Below are 24,546 nucleotides of genomic sequence, written 5' to 3'. Positions count from 1 at the left end.
CGGCAATGTGAACGAGGCCGAAATGGTTTGATAAATTCCCCAATCAGATCGCTTCTTCTATCCTCTATATCGATCTGATTGTTTGTTATGGGCAACTCAGTAACTTTTCCTCTGGACAGGTTTTGATAAATCTCCCCTTCTGTTCAGTCCATCAATGGTCTCACTTACCTTGAAGAAGAGGAGCAGATGTGATCCGAACAATAATGACAGCTGCATTTGGACGAGAGGTTCACCATGTACCGATCCTACAAGCCAGATAGAACTTCAATGATAAATTATGGCACTCGTATCTATCGTAGAGTTACGCCAATTTAGATGTTGGTTCCTAGACTTCACCCGTCTTGAGGTCCAGGCATTTGATGGAGACAACATATATGTCCAAGAAGAAATATCTTTTAGATGTCGACTTTATTTGTCTTAAATCCAATCCAATAAGCAGCGTCAGATGATTCAAGTCAAGTTCTTGAGGAAATGAAGGGGCAGGTTATCATAGAAGGTACCAAGAACATTTTTAGGAAAAACATCTCCAAATATTAGACATAGTCCACAATGTAATGTGTGCAGGAGGCTCCGAGGAGGAGGACATGGAGGAGGAAGAGTAAGAGCAACGGCTAAATCTTTAAGAGATGGAGGCTTTAGGTTGGGAAGGATATGGAGATGAACGCGGTGAGATTCACCTTCTAGGGTTGTAATCCACAAATAACATGAACGTTGAGCTCAACCCATTATAATGATTTGCATTGGAGACCTAGAGGAGGATCAAAGATCCCAGTGGACATAAGTTCCATCTCACCAATTGGTATCTGGTTTGCTTAAAGGGGTTGTCTCCTGCAGACAGGTCCTGGGGTTATGATCTATTAGGGCAGTGTTCTTAAACTGTGGCCAGGGCCGGTTCTACCTATAAGCAGAATAGGCAGCCGCCTAGAGCATCTTCTTGATGGGGCGCCGCTCTGCCTGCTGCAAGAAAGTTAGAAGCCAGCATCCGAAGCACCCGCCCAGCCAGCACCACCTTCGCAGGAAGGGGGGTGTTACAGAGGGGGGTGTAACCATGTGTCACCCCAGTAGTAAGGTGATTACATGACGAGGAGGTTTGTTACAGTCTGTCACCCCAGTAGGAAGGTGGGATGTGTCAAAGGTGGAGCCAATGGGTGGGGTTAAGGTAATTGCCGATACCGATAACGTCCAAAATCGTGAATATCGGCCGATAATATCGGCCAAACCGATAATCGGTCGATCCCTACTACCTACTAACTACATAGGGTTTTTTTCATAATGCCCCTCCCGAGACTAGACTCAGGATCTGACACTGGGTGGAGGGGGTGCTGGCTATCTACTTGAATAACTCCCGGGCTACCTAACTACTTACCTACACACCTGGCTATCTAACTACCTACATACCTGGTTGCCTAACTACCTACCAACATATCTTGCTACCTACCAACATACCTGGCTACCTAACTATGTACATACCTGGCCTTCCTACATGGCTGCCTATTTTTGTTCTGCGGGCCCCAAATGGCTTGCAGGCTGCGAGTTTGAGACTTCTGACATAGAAGGAGTAAGATCTTATTCTTCTGCTCTCGTGCTTTGTTCCTACACGTTCTGTATGTCTATGACAATGACTCACTCTCCGACTCACCGAGTTCTTTGCCCTAGTTCAGGTTTGCCGCCTTATCGCTCACGATCTTCTTAAGCTGATGTTTTTTCTCACCGGTAGGAAAGATGTAAAGGAGATATAGAGATTACTGTAAACCACTGTCTGTAATGATACTATAGAGAGTATAAAAGACACTTAAATGTGACTTTAGGGAAATAGAATCCTGATCCCAACAGCTGCTCATTCCTGAGTCCCTCCTTTTGGGACTTTTGTACACACGTAATTTGTTAATTACAAACAATGTATCTTTTAATTACCTCTTACCTCTATTAGGGCTTATGGTTGCCATAGTGGGGTCCGCACATATGAATCTCTTTATTAGTCATAGTAGAGCGTCACCAGCAAAGAGTAGCTTTTAATGCCCCCTTCCCCTTGCTGATCATTTTTTATACTTTATTGTAGATGGCCTTTAAGCACGTTGGCCGCGGGGTCGCTCCTGATTGGTCGACCAAGTCGTGGCCAGAACCAGGAGCTTAGCTAAAGGGGTACTCCAACATTCTGAACATTTTGTTCAGAACGCTCAGAGCCCGTGATCAAGATGCCTCAGCCACGCCCCCTCATGATATCATGACGCGCCCCCTCCATTCATGTCTATCCGCTACCTCATCTCCCCATCTCCCTCAGCACCTGGCTTTCTAAACAAACGCATTCCTGCAGCAGGGGTCATGACGTCACGGCCACATGCCCTCAGGACGTCAAGCCACGCCCCCCTCCATTCTATGGAAGGCGACACCCCCCCTCCCATAGACATGAATAGAGGGGGCGTGGTGTGACGTCACAAGGGGACGTGACTGTGACGTCATGATCATGGTCACCGGCTCCGAGCGTTCTAAACAAAATGTTCAGGACGCTGGAGCTAGTGTCGCTCGCGAATATTTTTTCATTTTGCGAATATAGTGCTATATATTCGTAATTACGAATATTCGTTTTTTTTTGTTTTTTTCTTCACAATACACATCACAGTGATCATCCCTCTCTGCTTCCAGCTTGTGTGGTGTAAAGAAGGCCCTAATACTACTGTGTGAGACTGGCGTGCGTAAATTCGCATATGCGAATATTCGCATATGCAAATTTTCGCATATGCTACTTTTCGCATATACAAATTTTCGCGTATGATAATTTCCACATACGTTAATTTTCGCATACGCGAATTGTCGCGTATGCGAAAATATGCGAAAATATGACGAATATTCGTCCATATATTCGCGAATATTCGCGAATTCGAATATGGCCTATGCCGCTCAACACTAGCTGGAGCACCGGAGTACCCTTTTAAATCATAATTTCAGCTTCTTCCCATTCACCCCAAATAATTTGATCCTTCTTGTTTTCATTTTGATGGCAATTAATTTTTTTTTAAGTTTTTTATAGAAGTTTGCCTATGGGCTTTACTTTATCTTTTAATTATTTTTTTATTATTATTATTTCTGTAGATTTTTTGTATATTTCTGTATTAGGTGCTTAAAGGGGTACTCCATGCCAGAGCCTTCTGAACATCCGGTTCAGAAGGCTTGGAGCAGCGGCAGCGGTCGCAACTTCACGCCCCCCCCCCCCCTCGTGACGCCACGCCCCCTCTATTGATGTCTATGGGAGGGGGCGTGACTGTCGTCACGCCCCCTCCTATAGACATCAATGGAGGGGGTGTGGCGTGATGTCACGAGAGGGGGGGGGGGGGTGACGTCGCGGCTGCCGCCGCTGCTCCAAAGCTTCTGAACTGGTTGTTCAGAAGGCTCGGGCATGGGAGTACCCCTCTTTAAAGCGAAGATACCTGATGTTAGATTAGTTTATTATTTGGAAATGTTCTTTTTATCAGTAGATCAGACTCTCCTGCTTGTATTTGCTTCAGGCCTTTATGGCTTTATCCGTATATTTTGAAATTCCACTTGCTGTGGGAAAAACATTTTTTTCCTTGTTGTATCTTACAGTTTTTAGGTATCTCTATGAACAGTATTAAAGGGGTACTCCCGTGGAAAACTTTTTAAAAATGTTTTAAACAACTGGTGCTAGAAAGTTAAACAGATTTGTAAATTACTTCTATTGAAAAATCTTAATCCTTCCAGTACTTATTAGCGTCTGTATGCTCCACAGGAAGTTGAGTAGTTCTTTCCAGTCTGGCCACAGTTCTCTCTGCTGACACCTCTGTCCATGTCAGGAACTGTCCAGAGCAGGAATAAATCCTCATAGCAAACCTCTCCTGCTCTGGACAGTTTCTGATATGGACAGAGGTGGCAGCAGAGAACACTGTGATCAGACAGAAAAGAGCTTCACAACTTCCTGTGGAGCATACAGCAGCTGATAAGTACTGGAAGGCTTAAGATTTTTATATAGAAGTAATTTACAAATCTGTTTAACTTTCTGGCACCAGTTGATTTGAAAAAAAAAAATTTCCACTGGAGTACCCCTTTAAGCAGAGCCAGAAGTGTCTGGCAGCGGCTTATTTCCTCCCTTAAACTGAACATTTTGAATAAAGGCATTATAGGACTCAAAAAAAAAAAAAAATCAAGCAGACGCAGAGAATAAGACTCTTTATTAACAACAGCAAAATGTTCTGATCTGTCCAGCAAACCATAGTGACTTACAGTGCAGTGGGTGATATACGGCGGTGACATACAATACGGCTTCTACGTCTAGTATTTGTATCAATATTCCCTCTGAAATGTGTTAAGTAGAATATATTTGGCAGGCATAGGGTTTGGTAGTGACGACAGACATGATGGAGGAGATTGATCAAAACCCGTCGAGAGCAAAAGTTGCTGAGTTGCCCATAGCAACCAATCAGATCGCTTCTTTCATTTTTGACAAGGCCTCTGCAAAAGGAAAGAAGCGATCTGATTGGTTTCTATACTCCACAACTTTATCAAAACCTGTCCAGAGGAGAAGTTGTGAGTTGCCCATAGCAACCAATCAGATCACTTTGATTTTTCAGAGGCCGTTTCAAAACTGAAAGAAGCGATCTGATTGGTTGCTATGGGCAACTGGACAACTTTTCCTCTCGACGGGTTTTGATGAATCTCCCCCGATATCTTTAAACATATTCTTGGTCATACAAAATAGAGAGTATAGAGCAATGTTTTTCGACCAGTGCGCCGTTGGCTGTCCGGGCATTCTGGTAGTTGTAGTTTTCCATCATCTGGAGGTCTACAGTTTGGAGACCACTCATGTAGCACTTCAGGGACGTGCACACATGAGCCCCTGCCCTTTTGACACTGGGCAGTGGGGCATCATTATTTGGGCATTTACATAATTAATTATGAGAAGTTTCCTTAATTCACTTCAGGCCCTGCCCCCAAAATGTCTGTGCACGTCCATTTAGCACTTCCTCTACTATAGCCGGAGAGCGGAACAATCTCCAATCTAATGGACCCCTAAGATATAAGGATGTCTTAGAAGAGGTAAACAGTACAGAAAATGAACTATTTGGGAGATGGGGATCTAACTTCAGACACGAGCTGAGAAGGACGGGAAATCCCAGTTGGGCTATGTCAACCAACATGATGACCATCTTGAATGCTGTCATCTTGTATCCATCTGCCATACAGGTGTTCACTTTTAGAGGCACATTGTATTAAAGGGGTTTTCCAGGAGTAAAAAAAACAGAGATAATTTCTTTCAAAGACCGTTCCCTGTCTGTCTCCAGGTTGGGTGCGGTTCTGCGGCTCAGTTCCATTGAAGTCAATGGAGCCAAGTTGTAATACCACACACAACCTGGGGACAGACAGTGAGCGTTCTTTAAAAGAATATAGGTCTATTTTTGGATTCCTGGATAACCCCTTTAAAGGGGTACTCCCGTGGAAAACTTTTTTTTTTTTTTTTTTTATCAACTGGTGAAAGAAAGTTAAACAGATTTTTAAATTATTTCTATTAAAAAATCTTAATCCTTCCAGTACTTTTTAGGGGCTATATACTACAGAAGAAATGCTTCTTTTCTTTTTGGATTTCTCTGATGTCCCGACCACAGTGCTCTCTGCTGACCTCTGCTGTCCATTTTTGGAACTGTCTAGAGCAGGAGAAAATCCCCATAGCAAACATATGCTGCTCTGGACAGTTCCTAAAATGGACAGCAGAGGTCAGCAGAGAGCAGTGTGGTCTTGACATCAGAGAAATCCAAAAAGAAAAGCATTTCCTCTGTAGTATACAGCTGCTAAAAAGTACTGGAAGGATTAAGATTTTTTTAATAGAAGTATTTTACAAATCTGTTTAACTTTCTGGCACCAGTTGATTTTAATAAAAAAATAAATAAATAACGTTTTCCACAGGAGTACCCCTTTAATATACACATTATCTGGACAAATTTAGAATTAGCTATTTAGAAACTAAAACACAGTTCTGTATGGGTGAGGGCTAGGGGATAATGGTAAGTCATGCATGATAGAGGGAACAACATCAAATAAACAGATTAAGGGCAAAACTCTTAAGCAGAACCCCTAAATTTCCCTTTTCAGACCCCCCCTGCTTATGGCCACTGTAGGGTGGTCGGGAGGGCCGGGAAGGCCAAAAGCTGCCATAATGGGGAAGTAACACAACTTTCATAACTCCCATTGACATTAATGGGAGTTGAGCAACCAGTGTACGTAAACAGTGAAGCTCACGGGGCTACGAAGTTTGCGCAACTCCCATTAAAGTAAATGGAAGTTACCCAAATTGCGTAACTTTTTTTGTGCTTTTCAGCCACAAACAGCCCGAAGGGGTCCAGGGAGACGAATTTAGGAGATGGAAATACCGATTTAATAGGTTATAACATTGCCACAATGCTTAAATCCTTACAGTATAATTTTCTTTACATACAGCAGAGACAATGAAAAATTTAACAATTATACTGAAAAATTTACTTCACTTTTTAGGGGAGATATTCAAAAATGTAATAGTTTTAACTTAAAGGGGTACTCCTCTGGAAAACATTATTTTTTTAAATCAACTGGTGCCAGACAGTTAAACAGATTTGTAAATTACTTCTATTTAAAAATCTTAATCCTTCCAGTACTTATCAGCTGCTGTATGCTCCACAGGAAGTTGTGTAGTTCTTTTCTGTCTGACCACAGTGCTCTCTGCTGGCACCTCTGTCCATTTTAGGAACTGTACAGAGCAGGAGAGGTTTGCTATGGGGATTTGCTCCTACTCTGGACAGTTCCTAAAATGGACAGAGGTGTCAGCAGAGAGCATTGTGGTCAGACAGAAAGGAAATTCAAAAAGAAAAGAACTTCCTGTGCAACATACAGAAGCTGATAAGTACTGAAAGGATTAAGATTTTTAAATAGAAGTAATTTACAAATCAGTTTAACTTTCTGGCACCAGTTGATTTAAAAAAAAAATATTTTTTCCAGAGAAGTACCCATCAGATTCTTAACAGTGTTGAAAATCTGGTGTATCTTACCACTATCTAGTCTTCGTCTTCACCAGGAATTTTTGGGGAATACTGTTGACAATTTAGCACAATTTAAGCTCTATTTCAGAGGCCAAGCCCTCTTTTGGGAAAAACCAGGCACATGGCGCAAACAAGGCAAAGTTAATTTGAGAATGTGCCTCAAGACATTTTTTTCAACCATTCTGCCACAGTTTACGGGGAAAAAAAAGGCAAATAAAATTTTGAATAATCCCCCCCCCCCTGTAATTTTATCCAAGAAAGCATTAGAATACAGTGTTTTGAAGAATAAATTAAGTATTAGTTGGAGTATTAATGGCAGTATGTTATACCTTGGAGGGTTCTAATGAAATAGATTTTTTTCAAAAGTATCTGTTCTTCAGATCAAAAATATTAAATATATTGCTAAATGGACAGGGTCAGGCTGTAAACATGGTCACCCAAATGGGGCTTGGGCATGCTTATCTACTGTATTAGCTTAAAACAATAGCCATATACTGATGTAGTAGAGCTTAATATGTCATTTAATTGGCGTTATTTACTTTAAACAATACGTTTTTTGCCAGACAGGTCACCCAATGTTAAAAGTATACTCCGCCCCCAGACATCTTATCCCCTATCCAAAGGATAGGGGATAAGATGTCTGATAGTGGGGGTCCCGCTGCTGGTGGCCCCTGCGATCTCGGCTGCGGCACCCCAGACATCTGGTGCATGGAGCGAACTTCGCTCGTGCCGGATAACTGGCGATGCGGGGTGGAGGCTTGTGACATCACGCCCCACTTGTGATGTCACGGCCACACCCCCTCAATACAAGTTTATGGTAGGGGGCGTGGCGTCCGTCACGCCCCCTACCATAGACTTGCATTGAGGGGGCGTGGACGTGACCGTCACAAGCCCCCGACGCTCTAAACAAATGCAGGGAGATCGTGGGGGTGGGTCCCCAGCGGCGGGACCCCCGCGATCAGACATCCTATCCCTTTTGGATAGGGGATAAAATGTCTATGGGTGTACCCCTTTAAGCTGATATATAGTTCTCTTGTTCAGGCCCCCAATTATCTGTTGTGATCTAATGGATGTAAGTGTTCATTTTCCCTGCAGTGCCACCACTGGGGAAATAAAGTATTGCAATGCCCATAGAAAATAAATGACAGCGCCAAGCCCCTCACCAAGAGGGAGAATCCTTGTATGACTGTTCTCCACACTGGCTAAATAAGAGTCCTGTACCTGGTACTTGCTCCTTGTAATACTTTAAAGGCCCCTATACACATTAGGGAAATGTCAGCTGAACCCCTGTCTACGTTCAAGTACAATAAACGTGTCCTTCTTGCTACTGCATTAAAGGGGTACTCCCGTGGAAAACTTTTTTTTTATTTTTTTAAATCAACAGGTGCCAGAAAGTTAAACAGATTTGTAAGTTACTTCTATTAAAAAATCTTAATCCTTCCAGTACTTTTTATGGGCTGTATACTACAGAGGAAATGCTTTTCTTTTTGGATTTCTCTGATGTCACGACCACAGTGCTCTCTGCTGACCTCTGCTGTCCATTTTAGGAACTGTCCAGAGCAGGAGAAAATCCCCCATAGCAAACATATGCTGCTCTGGACAGTTCCTAAAATGGACAGCAGAGGTCAGCAGAGAGCACTGTGGTCTTGACATCAGAGAAATCCAAAAAGAAAAGCATTTCCTCTGTAGTATACAGCCCCTAAAATGTATTGGAAGGATTAAGATTTTTTTTAATAGAAGTAATTTACAAATCTGTTTAACTTTCTGGCACCAGTTGATTTAAATAAAAAAAAAAGTTTTCCACGGGAGTACCCCTTTAAACTTTTAGAAAGCCATAGAGTCCTGATGTGAGTAACCTCAGAAGATCAGCACTAAAATAACTCACAGAATGCATACGCATATGGCCTCTTCGCTACTGTTTCCAAAATACATGGGGAAAAAAATGTCTTAAATAGGATTAGATCGTGTCATCCCTTAATCCAAAACAACACGGCATTATTAGGTCTAGTTAATGTACTTTACTGTATATACACTGCCCTATGGTTTATATAGCCGGGGATAAACAGGAAGTTGAGGCATTAATATTATGTAATGTTCAGACATGGAAAAAGTTAACAATTGTTTAATTCCCTCAAACCCCCCCCCCCCCATCCCATGACAGAGGTCCAACATGTGTGTGCCTAGTAGAGGATTAGGCCGCCATAATCCCTGGGTTGCCCACTTTTTCTACTAACATTGTGCTCCTTATAGAGATAGAGAGCCCTGTGGTGTAGGTGAAGATGTAGAAGACCAACATGAGGTACCCAATGGGCCCCATACACCATTGGCTACCATCGCTGTCCAAAACCTTTACATATTTGGGTGTAATGTGAATACTAATCACAAGACCATTAAATGGGTTGTCCAGGAAAAAAAAAATTTTTATATATCAACTGGCTCCAGAAAGTTAAACAGATTTGTAAATTAAACGTGTGAGAGAGCATAGAAAATGAGCGGCACTCACCACAAACAGACGAAGTGCGGAAACACGATACGGCTGTGACCAGTCAGCCAGATTTACCGGCGTTCCTGTCTCCCTGCACCTGTATGTTCTAACTGCACGTCTAAGAAATAAAGAAGTTGTCGCTAGCTGTTTGTGGTGAGTGCCGCTCATTTTCTATGCTCTCTCACACGTTTGATGTATGACTCTGTCCCGGCCGAGCACCCCACCAGCAGCGACATATATGCACACCTGTTTTACCAAGAGCGATTACTAGGCTGCACGGCTGGCAGTGCCGAATGCTGTTTCTTACTGCAAGCACAGATTTGTAAATTACTTCTATAAAAAAAAAAAAAAAAATCTTTATCCTTTCAGTACTTATGAGCTGATGAAGTTGATTTGTTCTTTTCTGTCTAAGTGCTCTCTGATGACACCTGTCTCGGGAACCGCCCAGTTTAGAAACAAATCCCCATAGCAAACCTCTTCTACTCTGTGCAGTTCCCGAGACAAGCAGAGATTTCAGCAGAGAGCACTGTTGCCAGACAGAAAACAACAACTCAACTTCAGCAGCTGATAATTATTGAAAGGATTAAGATTTTTTTAATAGAAGTAATTTACAAATCTGTTTAACTTACTGGAGCCAGTTGATATAAAAAATTAAAAAAAAAAGTTTTTTCCTGGAATACCCCTTTAAGAAGTTCCTTTTTATAGTGCCACTGGTGATTTTACCCTTCTTCCATGTCCATTGGGACGATGTTCTATACACTTACTTGCTAACAATGGAATAGGACAGCATGTAAGAGGATGAGATCTACCAGATTTGGGCCCCTCTTTCCAGTAACCCTATAAAGGCCACATAAGCTTCTTCTATTATATATTCCCTTGACTAAGATGATGAATGGCCACAGCTAAGTCCTGTCATCAGCTGACCTTTTATACTGGCCCCTAAACTGGCTAACCTATCAACTCGTATGGCTAACCCAACTGCTTGCCGTCAAGAGGTTGGCTCATACGTTCTAAACTACTGGTCTCAAACTGTGACCCGCCAGATGTTGCAAAACTTCAACTCCCAGCATGCCCGGACAGCCAACGGCTGTCCGGGCATGCTGGGAGTTGAAGTTTTGCAATGTCTGATGGGCCACAGTTTGACACCATTGATCTTAAAGGAATACTCCACTGGAAAAAAAATATATATTTTTTTTAATCAACTGCTACCAGAAAGTTAAACAGATTTGCAAATTACTTCTATTAAAAAAAAAAAATCATCCTTCCAGTACTTATCAGCTGCTATATGATCCACAGGAAGTTCATTTCTTTTTCAATTTCCTTTCTGTCTGACCACAGTGCTCTCTGCTGACACCTCTGTCCATTTTAGGAACTGTCCAGCGCATGAGAGGTTTGCTATGGGGATTTTCTCCTACTCTGTACAGTTCCTAAAATGGACAGAGGTGTCAGCAGAGAGCACTGTAGGGAAATTCAAAAAAGAAAAGAACTTCCTGTGGAGCAAATAGCAGCTAATAAGTACTGGAAAGATTAAGATTTTTTTTTAATAGAAGTAATTTACAAATATATTGATACCAAAAATATCGAAAAACAGAGCACTCACCCAGTACATATATCTCTGGGGGTCAGCAGACTCTTAACGGAATGTACAGCAGGGGGAGCACCTCCTGAGATCTATATTGGAATTTATACACCTCCTCCCTACCTATTGTCCGCACACTCCGATACACTGTAATCGTCATAGTGACATATTCAGTGCCAATTCCTTTTTTTATGCTTTTCTCTCTTTTTTTTTCTGGTTGCTACACATCATTTACAAATATGTTTAACTTTCTGGCACCAGTTGAGTTAAAAAAAAAAAAAAAAAGTTTTCCAGTGGAGTACCCCTTTAAGTCAGCTATATGCAAATACTCTACCTGAGACAAAGCACAAAGTAACATATAAAACACATTAAAAAAAACCAACAAATATCTTACATAAAAAAATTCTAACATTCACTAAACACACATTGTTTTATTTACATCAGTATTGTCCTCGGAGGGCAATTTTATATCTTGTTTCTCTATCCTTTATGATACACTATACACAACATGGGGGAGATTTATTAAAACCTGTCCAGAGGAAAAGTTGCTGAGCTGCCCATAGCAACCAATCAGATTACTACTTTCATTTTTCATAGGACCTTTTCAAAAATGAAAGTAGTAATCTGATTGGTTGCTATGGGCAACTCAGCAACTTTCCTCAGTACAGGTTTTGATAAAGTTGCTGAGTTGCCCATAGCAACCAATCAGCTTCCTTCTTTCATTTTTGAAAAGGCCTGTGAAAAATGAAAGAAGCGATCTGATTGGTTGCTTTGGGCAACTCAGCAACTTTTCCTCTGGACAGGTTTTGATAAATCTCCCCCCATATTTTTTATAACAATGTTTTCATTGTGACATAAATATGGGGATAAAAGCAAGGAGGGTAATGCCGGGTCGTTGGGATGTTTTGTTATGGCGTTAGGGTACTTTCTCCGGCGGTAGTTGGTTGGCAAGATCTTCTAGGTAATAACTGGTGGTATCTGTACTTTTCGTACTGTGTACGGTTGATGGAAACCTGGAGGACCGTCGTTTCCCCTTGTATATGAAGCAGCATAACATGCTCTTGAAAGTCCTCCACATCTCCTCATCCTTGTACGAGTAGATAATGGGATTCATGACAGAATTCATCAGGGCAAGGAGGAGGAACCACCGCTTGACTTGCTGGAGGCCACAAGAAGTGCAGTTGAGGCCGTCGAGAAGAAGAACAACCATCCCTGGTGTCCAGCACACAACAAAGGCACCTAGTGATACAAGGAGAAGATCTTAACATTAAGACAAAATTTACACATATTTAGAACATTTTAACTATAAGTGATCCCAGGGCCAGCTCCACCTATAGGCAAAATAGGCAGCCGCCTATAGCGCCCTCTTAATAAGGGGCACCATCCACCTGCCGCTAAAAAGTTATTGCACTCTGTCTCCAGGAGTTTTTTTTTTTTTTTACAGTCCGTCACCCCAGTAGTAAGGTGATTACACGAAGAGGAGGTTTGTTACAGTGTGTCACCCCAGTAGTAAGGTGATTACACGAAGAGGAGGTTTGTTACAGTGTGTCACCCCAGTAGTAAGGTGATTACATGAAGAGGAGGTTTGTTACAGTGTGTCACCCCAGTAGTAAGGAGATAACATGAGGAGGAGGTTTGTTACAGTGTGTCACCCCAGTAGTAAGGTGATTACGTGAAGAGGAGTTTTTTTTACAGTGTGTAACCCCAGTAGTAAGGAGATTACATGAGGAGAAGGCTTGTTACAGTGTGTCACCCCAGTAGTAAGGAGATTACATGAGGAGGAGGCTTGTTACAGTGTGTCACCCCAGTAGTAAGGAGATTACATGAGGAGGGGGATTGTTACAGTGTGTCACTCCAGTAGTAAGGAGATTACATGAGAAGGGGGTTTGTTACAGTGTGTCATCCAAGTAGTAAGGTGATTACATGAAGAGGAGGTTTGTTACAGTGTGTCACCCCAGTAGTAAGGAGATTACATGAGGAGGAGGTTTGTTACAGTGTGTCACCCTCGTAGTAAGGGGATTACATGAAGAGGAGGGTTATTACAGTGTGTCACCCGAGTAGTAAGGAGCTTACATGAGGAGGAGGCTTGTTACAGTGTGTCACCCCAGTAGTAAGGTGATTACATAAAGAGGAGGCTTGTTACAGTGTGTCACCCCAGTAGTAAGGTGATTACATGAGGAGGAAGCTTGTTACAGTGTGTCACCCCAGTAGTAAGGAGATTACATGAGGAGGAGGCTTGTTACAGTATGTCACCCCAGTAGTAAGATTACATGAGGAGGGGGATTGTTACAGTGTGTCACCCTAGTAGTAAGGTGATTACATGAAGAGGAGGTTTGTTACAGTGTGTCACCCCAGTAGTAAGGTGATTACATGAGGAGGAGGTTTGTTACAGTGTGTCACCCGAATAGTAAGGAGATTACATGAGGAGGAGGTTTCTTACAGAGTGTCACCCCAGTAGTAAGGAGATTACATGAGGAGGGTTGTTACAGTGTGTCACCCCAGTAGTAAGGAGATTACATGAGGAGGGGGATTGTTACAGTGTGTCACCCTAGTAGTAAGGAGATTACATGAGGAGGAGGTTTGTTACAGTGTGTCACCCCAGTAGTAAGGAGATTACATGAGGAGGAGGCTTGTTACAGTGTGTCACCCCAGTAGTAAGGTGATTAAATGAAGAGGATGTTTGTTACAGCGTGTAGCCACGGAAGTAAGGTGATTACATGTGGAGGAGGCTTGTTACAGTGTGTCATCCCAGTAGTAAGGTGATTACATGAAGAGGAGGCTTGTTACAGTGTGTTACCCCAGTAGTAAGGTGATTACATGAGGAGGAGGCTTGTTACAGTGTGTCATCCCAGTAGTAGGTGATTACATGAGGAGGAGGTTTGTTACAGTGTGTCCCCCCAGTAGTAAGGTGATTACATGAGGAGGAAGCTTGTTACAGTGTGTCATCCCAGTAGTAAGGAGATTACATGAAGAGGAGGCTTGTTACAGTGTGTCATCCCAGTAGGAAGGTGATTACATGAAGAGGAGGCTTGTTACAGTGTGTCACCCCAGTAGTAAGGAGAATACATGAAGAGGAGGCTTGTTACAGTGTGTCACCCCAGCAGTAAGGTGGGGCATGTCAAAGGGTGGAGCCAATGGGCTAAGAAAAGGGGGTGGCAAAAATCCTTGTACCAGCCCTAAGTGATCCCATTCTACTTTCTCCACAGTCTGCTCTAAATCCTAAATCAATATTCTATTTCTATAGGGCCTTAACATGGACTACAAAGTTATCGATTCCAAAATGGATAATAGACACTTTCTAAACATTTTTTTGCCCATTGATATGGTACGTGGCTTAGAAGGAAAGGAGCAAGCAATTTCCGTATGAAAAAGTATGAAGAGTGGTTTAGACAGTCTAAAGATTTATCACTAGATTTATTATACAGCATGAGCTACTGTGATAAATTTGGCATATTTTAGACTAAGTTTACACTGTAGTAACAGGTATCAGACAGTATTAGTAAATCTACCCCAATTTTCAAGAATGGGGTCACACTGGCAATGTGACACTAATATGTCCTATTAAGGTGCAGTGTTCTGACCATCGGTGTCACGCACAGACATGTCTGGTCCTCCAGAGTGAGATGTGCTTTTTGTAACTCAAGTCTTGTAAAGGGACTTAGGAGGAAATTTATCATTGATTTAAGGCTCTTTTCTTGCTACCATTTGGCGCATGTAATGTCGCGCATGCGTCTAAGCACAGCCTTTCCAAAGGCAATTTCAGATTTTTACTTTGCAGTGATAAAGAATCAAGTACGAATGTCGCACAAAAATACTGCAAATCTACACAGCCCAGACCTGGCTTACAAAAAAACTGCCTTTAGAGTGCATGATTTCATATTTTTTGCCTGAAGCCGTGATTGTCCAGTTGCTCCCCACCAGTCATGGCTCCCAGCGGGGAACATTAGGTTTAGTATGAGTGTCAGGATTTCATACTCCCTGTTGGGAGCATTGATTGGTCAGGACCGGCCAATCACGGCTTCAGATGCGGAATATGAAACCAGGGCACTGTAACTTCCCCGATCAGTTCCTACCAATCACCAGGGCCGTCTTTAAAGCAGGGCAAAAGGGGCAGCTGCCCTGGGCCCTGTCATTCCTGGGTGCCCAAAGCACCTAGCCCTTTAGCCCCTATGTTAAAATAGGTCCAGCAGCCTGCATAGGTGGCCCGTGGCAGCTACATTTGCAGAAAAAGAGGGCCGGCCCTGCGATGTCCCAGGCTTGCCCTGTTTCCTTACCTAGGCCCTGGTTGATGACATGGGCTGCGTAACCTCCTGACCTGCGTACGTATGTCACTGCTGCGTGCCCCATGTGACGTCAGGGTAGTGTAGGAAGCTCCTCCCCTACTGGATGCTGCCTGCCTGTGGTCCCGCCAGCGGTCTCTGCCTCTGGAGTCTCCCCAAAGGTACCACCAGCCATGAACTGATTTCCCATTCAGGTACACAGAAAAGCTAGGTGACAATTTCTTACCTAGCTTTTCCATACTCCTGAGTGGCATGATTGCTTATAATAGCTCAGCTATTATAGATAGATTTACCTATAACTTTTAGTCAAATCTGTCTATAATAGCTGAGCTATGATAAGCAGATATGCCATTCAGGAGCATGAAAACGCAAGGTGAGAAGTCGTCACCTAGCTTTTCTGGGCTCCTGAATGGCATATCTGCTTATCTTCGCTCAGCTACTATAGATAGATTTACTTATAACTTTTAGTCAGAACTAGAAGAAGGAATGTCCAGCGCAGGATAAGGTCAAACAGGAACTTTATTAGCGATCACATGGAGCACACAGAAACACCAACGCGTTTTGGGTCAAACTGGACCCTTAATCATGGCATGATTAAGGGTCCACTTTGACCCGAAACGTGTCATCTGCTTAACTTTCTGGTACCAGTTGATTTAAAAAAAAATGTTTTCCAGGGGAGTACCCCTTTAAAAGAGGACGACTCTAATAAGAAAAGATATTGCCTGTGAGTCCCACAAAGAAATGGCATTACCATTTGGGCACTATAGATAGGCGGGGTCACACTTGCGAAAAATTTAATTTGTTTAAAGTGCATCTGTCGTACGTTAGTTTCACACTGCTGTTGTTCCCGGCTCTTAAATGGCCTTTTTTGGGACGGGGCACAACAGGCAATAACGGGTCCCGATGGATCTCATTTACTATAAGGGGGTCCGTCGGGCGCTGTTATTTTGTAATGGGACTAGCAGGAGAAAACAACGTAATTTTTCTCCCGCTATTCCCCCAGGCTCCCCCGACAGCCGTCACACTACCGTGTCCTAGCGGCAGTGTGAAAGAAGCCTTCTACCTATGAAATTGCTAGCATAGCCAAAAAGATGTTGATGTCTGGATACTTTGCGTATAGTATCTTCATAGATGTTGTCTGTTCCTTTATTTCGCTAAACAAAAATAACATTTTTTAAGGGGTGCATTGAATGTCAAAGAGGTGTGGCTAGGGTGCGCTGTGCTACAGGGCCCCAAAAAAACTGCTTTCAAAATGAAAGACTGCCCTGCCAATCACGGCTCCCGGCGGGAAATATGAAATTACAGTGCCGTGATTTCATATTCCAAGGAGCCGACCGGGGATTAGCTGTTCAACTACAACACTCATCATTCCCAGACAGGCTTTGGCTGTGGGGGAATGATGGGAGTTGTAATTTAGCATCAGGGAGCCTCCAGCTGTTGCTAAACTACAACCCCCATCATTCCCAGACAATCTTTGGCTGTCGGGGAATGATGGGAGTTGTAATTTAGCATCAGAGAGCCTCCAGCTGTTGCTTAACTACAACCTCCATCATTCCCAGACAGTCTTTGGCTGTCTGGGAATGATGGGAGTTGTAATTTAGCATCAGAGAGCCTCCAGCTGTTGCTTAACTACAACCCCCATCATTCCCAAACAGCCTTTGGCTGTCGGGGAATGATGGGAGTTGTAATTTAGCATCAGAGAGCCTCCAGCTGTTGCTTAACTACAACCCCCATCATTCCCAGACAGCCTTTGGCTGTCGGGGAATGATGGGAGTTGTAATTTAGCATCAGAGAGCCTCCAGCTGTTGCCAAACTACAACCCCCATCATTCCCAGACAGTCTTTGGCTGTCGGGAAATGATGGGAGTTGTAATTTAGCATCAGAGAGCCTCCAGCTGTTGCTTAACTACGAACCCCATCATTCCCAGACAGTCTTTGGCTGTCGGGGAATGATGGGAGTTGTAATTTAGCATCAGAGAGCCTCCAGCTGTTGCCAAACTACAACCCCCATCATTCCCAGACAGTCTTTGGCTGTCGGGAAATGATGGGAGTTGTAATTTAGCATCAGAGAGCCTCCAGCTGTTGCTTAACTACGAACCCCATCATTCCCAGACAGTCTTTGGCTGTCGGGGAATGATGGGAGTTGTAATTTAGCATCAGAGAGCCTCCAGCTTTTGCTTAACTACAACCCCCATCATTCCCAGACAGTCTTTCGCTGTCGGGGAATGATGGGAGTTGTAATTTAGCATCAGAGAGCCTCCAGCTGTTGCTTAACTACAAACCCCATCATTCCCAGACAGTCTTTGGCTGTCGGGGAATGATGGGAGTTGTAATTTAGCATCAGAGAGCCTCCAGCTGTTGCTTAACTACAACCCCCATCATTCCCAGACAGTCTTTCGCTGTCGGGGAATGATGGGAGTTGTAATTTAGCATCAGAGAGCCTCCAGCTGTTGCCAAACTACAACCCCCATCATTCCCAGACAGCCTTTGGCTGTCGGGGAATGATGGGAGTTGTAATTTAGCATCAGAGAGCCTCCAGCTGTTGCCAAACTACAACCCCCATCATTCCCAGACAGTCTTTGGCTGTCGGGAAATGATGGGAGTTGTAATTTAGCATCAGAGAGCCTCCAGCTGTTGCTTAACTACAAACCCCATCATTCCCAGACAGTCTTTGGCTGTCGGGGAATGATGGGAGTTGTAATTTAGCATCAGAGAGCCTCCAGCTGTTGCTTAACTACAACCCCCATCATTCCCAGACAGTCTTTCGCTGTCGGGGAATGATGGGAGTTGTAATTTAGCATCAGAGAGCCTCCAGCTGTTGCTTAACTACAAACCCCATCATTCCCAGACAGTCTTTTGCTGTCGGGGAATGATGGGAGTTGTAATTTAGCATCAGAGAGCCTCCAGCTGTTGCTTAACTACAACCCCCATCATTCCCAGACAGTCTTTCGCTGTCGGGGAATGATGGGAGTTGTAATTTAGCATCAGAGAGCCTCCAGCTGTTGCTAAACTACAACCCCCATCATTCCCAGACAGCCTTTGGCTGTCTGGGAATGATGGGGGTTGTAGTTTAGCAACAGCTGGAGGCTCTCTTTTGCAAAAATTTTTAAATGACCAGACCTTAGCATTTCTAATTATTTTTTTTTTTGCACAGTATGGACGACAGAAGACATGAACAAAAAAAGCACAGAACGTTTAGATTGTCACACTCTACACTTCTGTACAGAAAGGGACAGGCAATGCTATCTAATGTTCCCAAATCCGATTCCGTGATTGCAGAACACACACAATTCCCAGCATGCATGGACTCCATGGATACGTCCGGCCTCGCACTCGCTCCTTTCATCTGATGATGAGTTTCAAAGCTGCCAGTGAAAAGGGAGTTTTTCCAGTCTCTGCTCTTTTGGATAATGACTCTGATGAAGAAAGTGGCAAAACTCTCGACAGGTCCCAACAGGAGCGAAAACACAGAAGAGCAGGAAATGACAGAACAGAAACACCCAGCACGACATGAGAGTCGGCTCCCACAACCTGCATCAATTCTGTGAATCTGTCTAGAACATTCCAGCACCCAATACATACAGAGTGTATAGAAAGATAATAGAATAATGATGTATTTCATATAAAGTGGCGATACTACTGTGGGCTAATAGGAACGTCCTTAATGCATAGTAAAATCAGACCAACTGCGCTGCATTGTATATTCCAAGATAAACACTATGGGGGGGGGGAGATTTATCAAAACCTGTGCAAAGGAAAAGTTGCCCAGTTGCCTATAGCAACCAATCAGATCGCTTCTTTCATTTTACAGAGGCCCTGTTGAAAATGAAAGAAGCGATCTGATTGGTTGCTATGGGCAACTGGGCAACTTTTCCTCTGGACAGGTTTTGATAAATCTCCCCCTATAGATTCTTAGTTGGGAGGATTATTTTTTATTATTGGACATCATGGTGTGGTGTCCGGGTTCCTGTGTTAGGCTACTTTCACACTATAAAATTCATCCGTTTTAAAGATCCGTTTGATGTTCCGTTATGAAAACCCAGAAAATCGGCCATTAAACGTCCGTTAGAAAATCCCATTATAGTCTATGGGATTTTTACATTATCCGTTTTAATCCGTTATAGTCCGTTATTAATAACGGACGTTATTTTGTGATGGGAGAATGAACGGAAGAAATAGCGCATGCTGAATACTACAGAGGAAATTATTTTCTTTTTGGAACACAGAGCTCTCTGCTGACATCATGAGCACAGTGTTCTCTGCTGACATCTCTGTCCCTTTTAGGAACTGTCCAGAGCAGCATATGTTTGCAACGGGGATTTTCTCCTACTCTGGACAGTTCCTAAAATGGACAGAGATGTCAGAAGAGAGCACTGTACTCGTGATGTCAGCAGAGAGCTCTGTGTTCCAAAAAGAAAACCGTTTCCTCTGTAGTATTCAGCAGCTAATAAGTACTGGAAGGATTAAGATTTTTTTTTTCATAGAAGTAATTTACAAATCTGTTTAACTTTCTGGCAACAGTTGATAAAAAAAAAAAAAAAGTTTTCCATGGGAGTACCCCTGTAAGGGAACACCCAGGGGGCTCCAAATCTTAATTTGCATATTTTTTTTAACTTTGATATCTCGGCGCTGGAGGGGTCAATGAAAGGAGTTATCCCCAATAAGGTGATTTTCTAACTTACCTGCCAGTAATGGGCATGCTTAGGAAGGATCCGTCCTTGTTTTGGAGCTAAACAGCTATATTCTGAGTCCATGAACCATAACACTGAGGCTGTCTTTTTGTGAACTGGCTTTACTGTTGGAGTTACCTGCCTCAAACTACAAGTCCTATAATTCCTTGTTTATAAGTGTGAGGTCATTTTTCTCCCTCCCACACATCAGCCACCCCGCCCAATAAAACACACACTGTGCTCCCTTCCATGCAATAGACCAGTGTTTTCTAACCAGGGTGCCTCCAGCTGTTACACAACTACAATTCTTGCAGAATGATCTCCCTCCCACCCAGCGGTCCCTCCACCCATTTAACCCCTTAAGGACACATGACGTACTGGAACGTCATGTGTCCACTCCCGATCTATAACGCGGGGCCACGGCGTGGTCCTGCGTCATAGCGGGTCGGGCCCGGCCTCTAACAACGGCCGGGACCCGTGGCTAATAGCGCGCGGCATTGATCGCTGTGCCGCGCGCTATTAACCCTTTAGACGCGGCGTTCAAAGTTGAACGCCGCGTCTAAAGTGAAACCGAAAGCATGCCGGCTAGCTCAGTGGGCTGTTCGGGATAGCCGCGGTGAAATCGCGGCATCCCGAACAGCTGACAGGACAGCGGGAGGGCCCCTACCTGCCTCCTCGCTGTCCGATCGCCGAATGACTGCTCAGTGCCTGAGATCCAGGCATGAGCAGTCATGCGGCAGAATCATCGATCACTGGTTTCTTATGAGAAACCAGTGATCAATGTAAAAGATCAGTGTGTGCAGTGTTATAGGTCCCTATGGGACCTATAACACTGCAAAAAAAAAGTGCAAAAAAAAAGTGAATAAACATCATTTAACCCCTTCCCTATTAAAAGTTTGAATCACCCCCCTTTTCCCATAAAAGAAAAAACACAGTGTAAATAAAAATAAAAATAAACATAAATGGTATCGCCGCGTGCGGAAATGTCCGAATTATAAAAATATATTGTTAATTAAACCGCACGGTCAATGGCGTGCGCGCAAAAAAATTCCAAAGTCCAAAATAGTGCATTTTTGGTCACTTTTTATATCATGAAAAAATGAATAAAAAGCGATCAATAAGTCCTATCAATGCAAAAATGGTACCGTTAAAAACTTCAGATCACGGCGCAAAAAATGAGCCCTCATACCGCCCCATACACGGAAAAATAAAAAAGTTATAGGGGTCAGAAGATGACAATTTTAAACGTATTAATTTTCCTGCATGTAGTTATGATTTTTTCCAGAAGTCCGACAAAATCAAACCTATATAAGTAGGGGATCATTTTAATCGTATGGACCTACAGAATACATATCAGGTGTCATTTTTACCGAAAAATGTACTACGTAGAAACGGAAGCCCCCAAAAGTTACAAAACAGCGTTTTTTTTTTAATTTTGTCGCACAATGATTTTTTTTCCCGCTTCACCATAGATTTTTGGGCAAAATGACTGACGTCATTACAAAGTAGAATTGGTGGCGCAAAAAATAAGCCATCATATGGATTTTTAGGTGTAAATTTGAAAGAGTTATGATTTTTTAAAGGCAAGAAGCAAAAAACGAAAATGCAAAAACGGAAAAACCTCCGGTCCTTAAGGGGTTAAGCAAAGACAGGCTACCTCTGAACACCTGACTAGTGATGTAATGTCTCGGGCCGCACTGCAACCTGGGAAAACCTGAGACGACACTCATTCTGTATGCTGTTAAAAATGAACATTGGGCCAAAAATCACAGAAGAATTGGGAGACCACGATCACAGACAGGTACAGACACATATATTATGAACTACAATAATGTTACATCCCCTGTAGCGAAGTTAAATTAAAAAAAATCCTGGAATACCCCTTTAACTAATGAGAGGTATGTATGGATTCATAATTAAAAGCCCTATACATCCATGGCCTAACTTTATATCCTAAATACTGACAGATCTGCTTTAAACTAACGGGATGCATCTTAAGACATAAATGCTTCTGGCAATTATATAGTCTAGCACATAGAATGGACAGTACACAGATAATATATCTCATAATCTTGTTATTTTTTAGGTCTGCAATCATGAGAAAGGGGTATCCACTATTTGAGGACTTTAAAGGGGTACTCCGGTGAAAAACAATTGTTTTCAAATCAACTGGTGCCAGAAAGTTATACAGATTTGTAAAATTACTTCTATTAAAAATATTAATCCTTCCAGTACTTATCAGCTGCTGTATGTTCCAGAGGAAGTTGAGTTGTTCTTTTCTGTCTGACCACAGTGCTCTCTGCTGACACCTCTGTCCGTGTCAGGAACTGTCCAGAGTAGGAGAGGTTTGCTATGGGGATTTGCTCCTGCTCTGGAAAGTTCCTGACACGGACAGAGGTGTTAGCAGAGAGCACTGTGGTCAGACTGGAAAGAACTTCACAACTTCCTCTGGAGCATACAGCAGCTGATAAGTACTGGAAGGATTGAGATTTTTTTATAGAAGTAACTTACAAATCTGTATAACTTTCTGGAACCAGTTGATATGAAGAAGAAAAAAAAAACTGTTTTCCACCGGAGTACCCCTTTAAGAAGGTTGCAAAACAAACATAGAAGGGGATTCTTTACTGTAAGAGCAGTGAGACTATGGATCTCTGACATTTCAGTGTGTATACAGTGGAGAAGACCTTTTTAGTATACAGCTCAGTTACTACTGTTTATCTAGATCAGTGGTCTCAAACTGTGACCCTCCAGATGTTGCAAAACTTCAACTCCCAGCATGCCCGGACAGCCAACGGCTGTCCGGGCATACTGGGAGTTGAAGTTTTGCAACATCTGGAGGGCCACAGTTTGAGACCACTGATCTAGATGATGAACTGATGCGAGGAAAAATATGGCGTTCCGATAACACATTGGGGTTTATTTACTAACGTGATCCCGTCTCTTTTTTTTGTCGGGTTTTGCACCCAAATTGTGTCGCACGTTCCATGCGACACAATTTGCGACTGAAAAAAACCCAAAACCTTCCATTTTACAAGAAACACCCGAAAAGGGGGCATGGCCAATGGAGAAATTGGGCGTGTCCCCGACAGTTTTGAAAAAATCGCAACATATTTAGGCTGGGTTCACACTACGGTTTGTATTTACGGTTCCCGTATACGGCTGGGAGGAGGGGGCTTAATCGTGGCACCCGCACTCAGCCGTAATCGGGAACCGTATTTAATGCATGTCTATGAGCCGACCGGAGTGAACCGCAGCCTCCGGTCGGCTGCGTTTCGGCCGTATGCGGTTTCCCGACCGTAGGCAAAAACGCGGTCGACAACGTTTTTGCCTGCGGTCGGGAAAACGCACACGGCCGAAAACGCAGCCGACCGGAGGCTGCGGTTCACTCCGGTCGGCTCATAGACATGCATTAAATACGGTTCCCGAATACGGCTGAGCCCCGCCCCCCTCCTCCCAGCCGTATACGGGAACCGTAAATACAAACCGTAGTGTGAACCCAGCCTTACTAAGGTTTCCACAGAAAATGTGGTGGATTTGAGCAGAAGAAAACCCTACAGATCAGAGCACGTGTAAAATAAGCTAAATGTAGGGAAAAGCGCAAAATGTAGATAAAAGCGCAAAATGTAGGGAAACCTTAGTAAATACCTTGGGAAAATTCCTGTCGGAAATCAAAACCCGCAGAGAAAACTCCACTCTTAGTAAATAAACCCCATTGTCTACGACTGATTTTTAGAGAAGCAATTTACTTAGATGTTTATCCCTATCAGCAAGTCGGCAAGTTCAGACGTGACAAAAAACTATTTGGAGTCCGAGCGTCTCCCATGACCCCCGTCCTTTAAATAGGCGCCCGCCGGTATCATCTCAGACCTTGAGCACAGAAAGTAGCAGATAACATATTGTGAATGTTTTGTTCTTTGTTTGATCTTAGTACGGAAATAAATAGCGCCATAGGAGTGATGGCAGACTTGTGTCACCTGGCTTTAACCCCTTCCTGGCTTCCGATGTCCACGTACATCACAATGTGGGGAAGCCGACACGGAGTGGATTTAGGAGCGGAGACTGCGACCTGCAGCTGATAACTCTATCAGCACCTGGGATCAGAGCTAATCTTAACCCCCTTGATGCAGTAGTCAATAGAGACCGCAGCATCTAAGTGGTTAGGTACCGGATAGTTGTACTTGCTTCCAATTGGGCCTCCAATGCAATCGCAGGATGCTATTTGACTGAAATGGCCTTTGGGGGCCCAATGAGGCACCTAGCACAGCCCTGGTACTGTGTTACATTCAGGTAATTTTTTTAAACCAGCACAGTTCTGTTCATAACTTGCCATGATTAAAAGGGTACTCCGGCGCTAAGACATCTTATCCCCTATCCAAAGGATAGGGGATAAAATGCCTGATCGCAGGGGTCCCGCCGCTGTGGGCCCCCGTGATCTTCCACACCGCACCCCGTTAGAATCAGCCCCCGGAGGGTGCTCGCTCCGGGTCTGATTACTGGCGATCACGGGGACGGAG

At 43.4% G+C, this 24,546-nt stretch overlaps 2 protein-coding genes across 7 annotated transcripts in view; both read right to left on the bottom strand.

Annotated features, from left to right (window-relative positions):
- Nucleotides 1–469, bottom strand: part of LOC130283282 (atrial natriuretic peptide receptor 1-like) — an 84,331-nt gene extending 83,862 nt beyond the window's left edge. The window contains exon 1 of one of the 3 annotated variants that reach the window (XM_056532524.1): nucleotides 169–469. In XM_056532524.1, coding sequence (XP_056388499.1) covers nucleotides 169–216 — 48 coding nt within the window. In that variant the 5' untranslated portion in view covers nucleotides 217–469. The remainder of the gene's footprint in view (nucleotides 1–168) is intronic. The other 2 variants (XM_056532523.1, XM_056532525.1) reach the window with 2 other exon arrangements.
- Nucleotides 470–11,828: 11,359 nt separating this feature from the next.
- Nucleotides 11,829–24,546, bottom strand: part of LPAR3 (lysophosphatidic acid receptor 3) — a 59,666-nt gene continuing 46,948 nt past the window's right edge. For all 4 annotated transcript variants that reach the window (XM_056532528.1, XM_056532530.1, XM_056532529.1 and 1 more), the window contains exon 3: nucleotides 11,829–12,322. In XM_056532528.1, the coding sequence (XP_056388503.1) occupies nucleotides 12,000–12,322 (323 nt within the window). In that variant the 3' untranslated portion in view covers nucleotides 11,829–11,999. The remainder of the gene's footprint in view (nucleotides 12,323–24,546) is intronic.

Source organism: Hyla sarda, chromosome 7, assembly GCF_029499605.1.
Source record: "Hyla sarda isolate aHylSar1 chromosome 7, aHylSar1.hap1, whole genome shotgun sequence".
NCBI classification, from domain to species: Eukaryota; Metazoa; Chordata; class Amphibia; order Anura; family Hylidae; genus Hyla; species Hyla sarda.
Note: the sequence above shows the minus strand (reverse complement) of the source record. Positions and strands in the feature narration are given on the sequence as shown.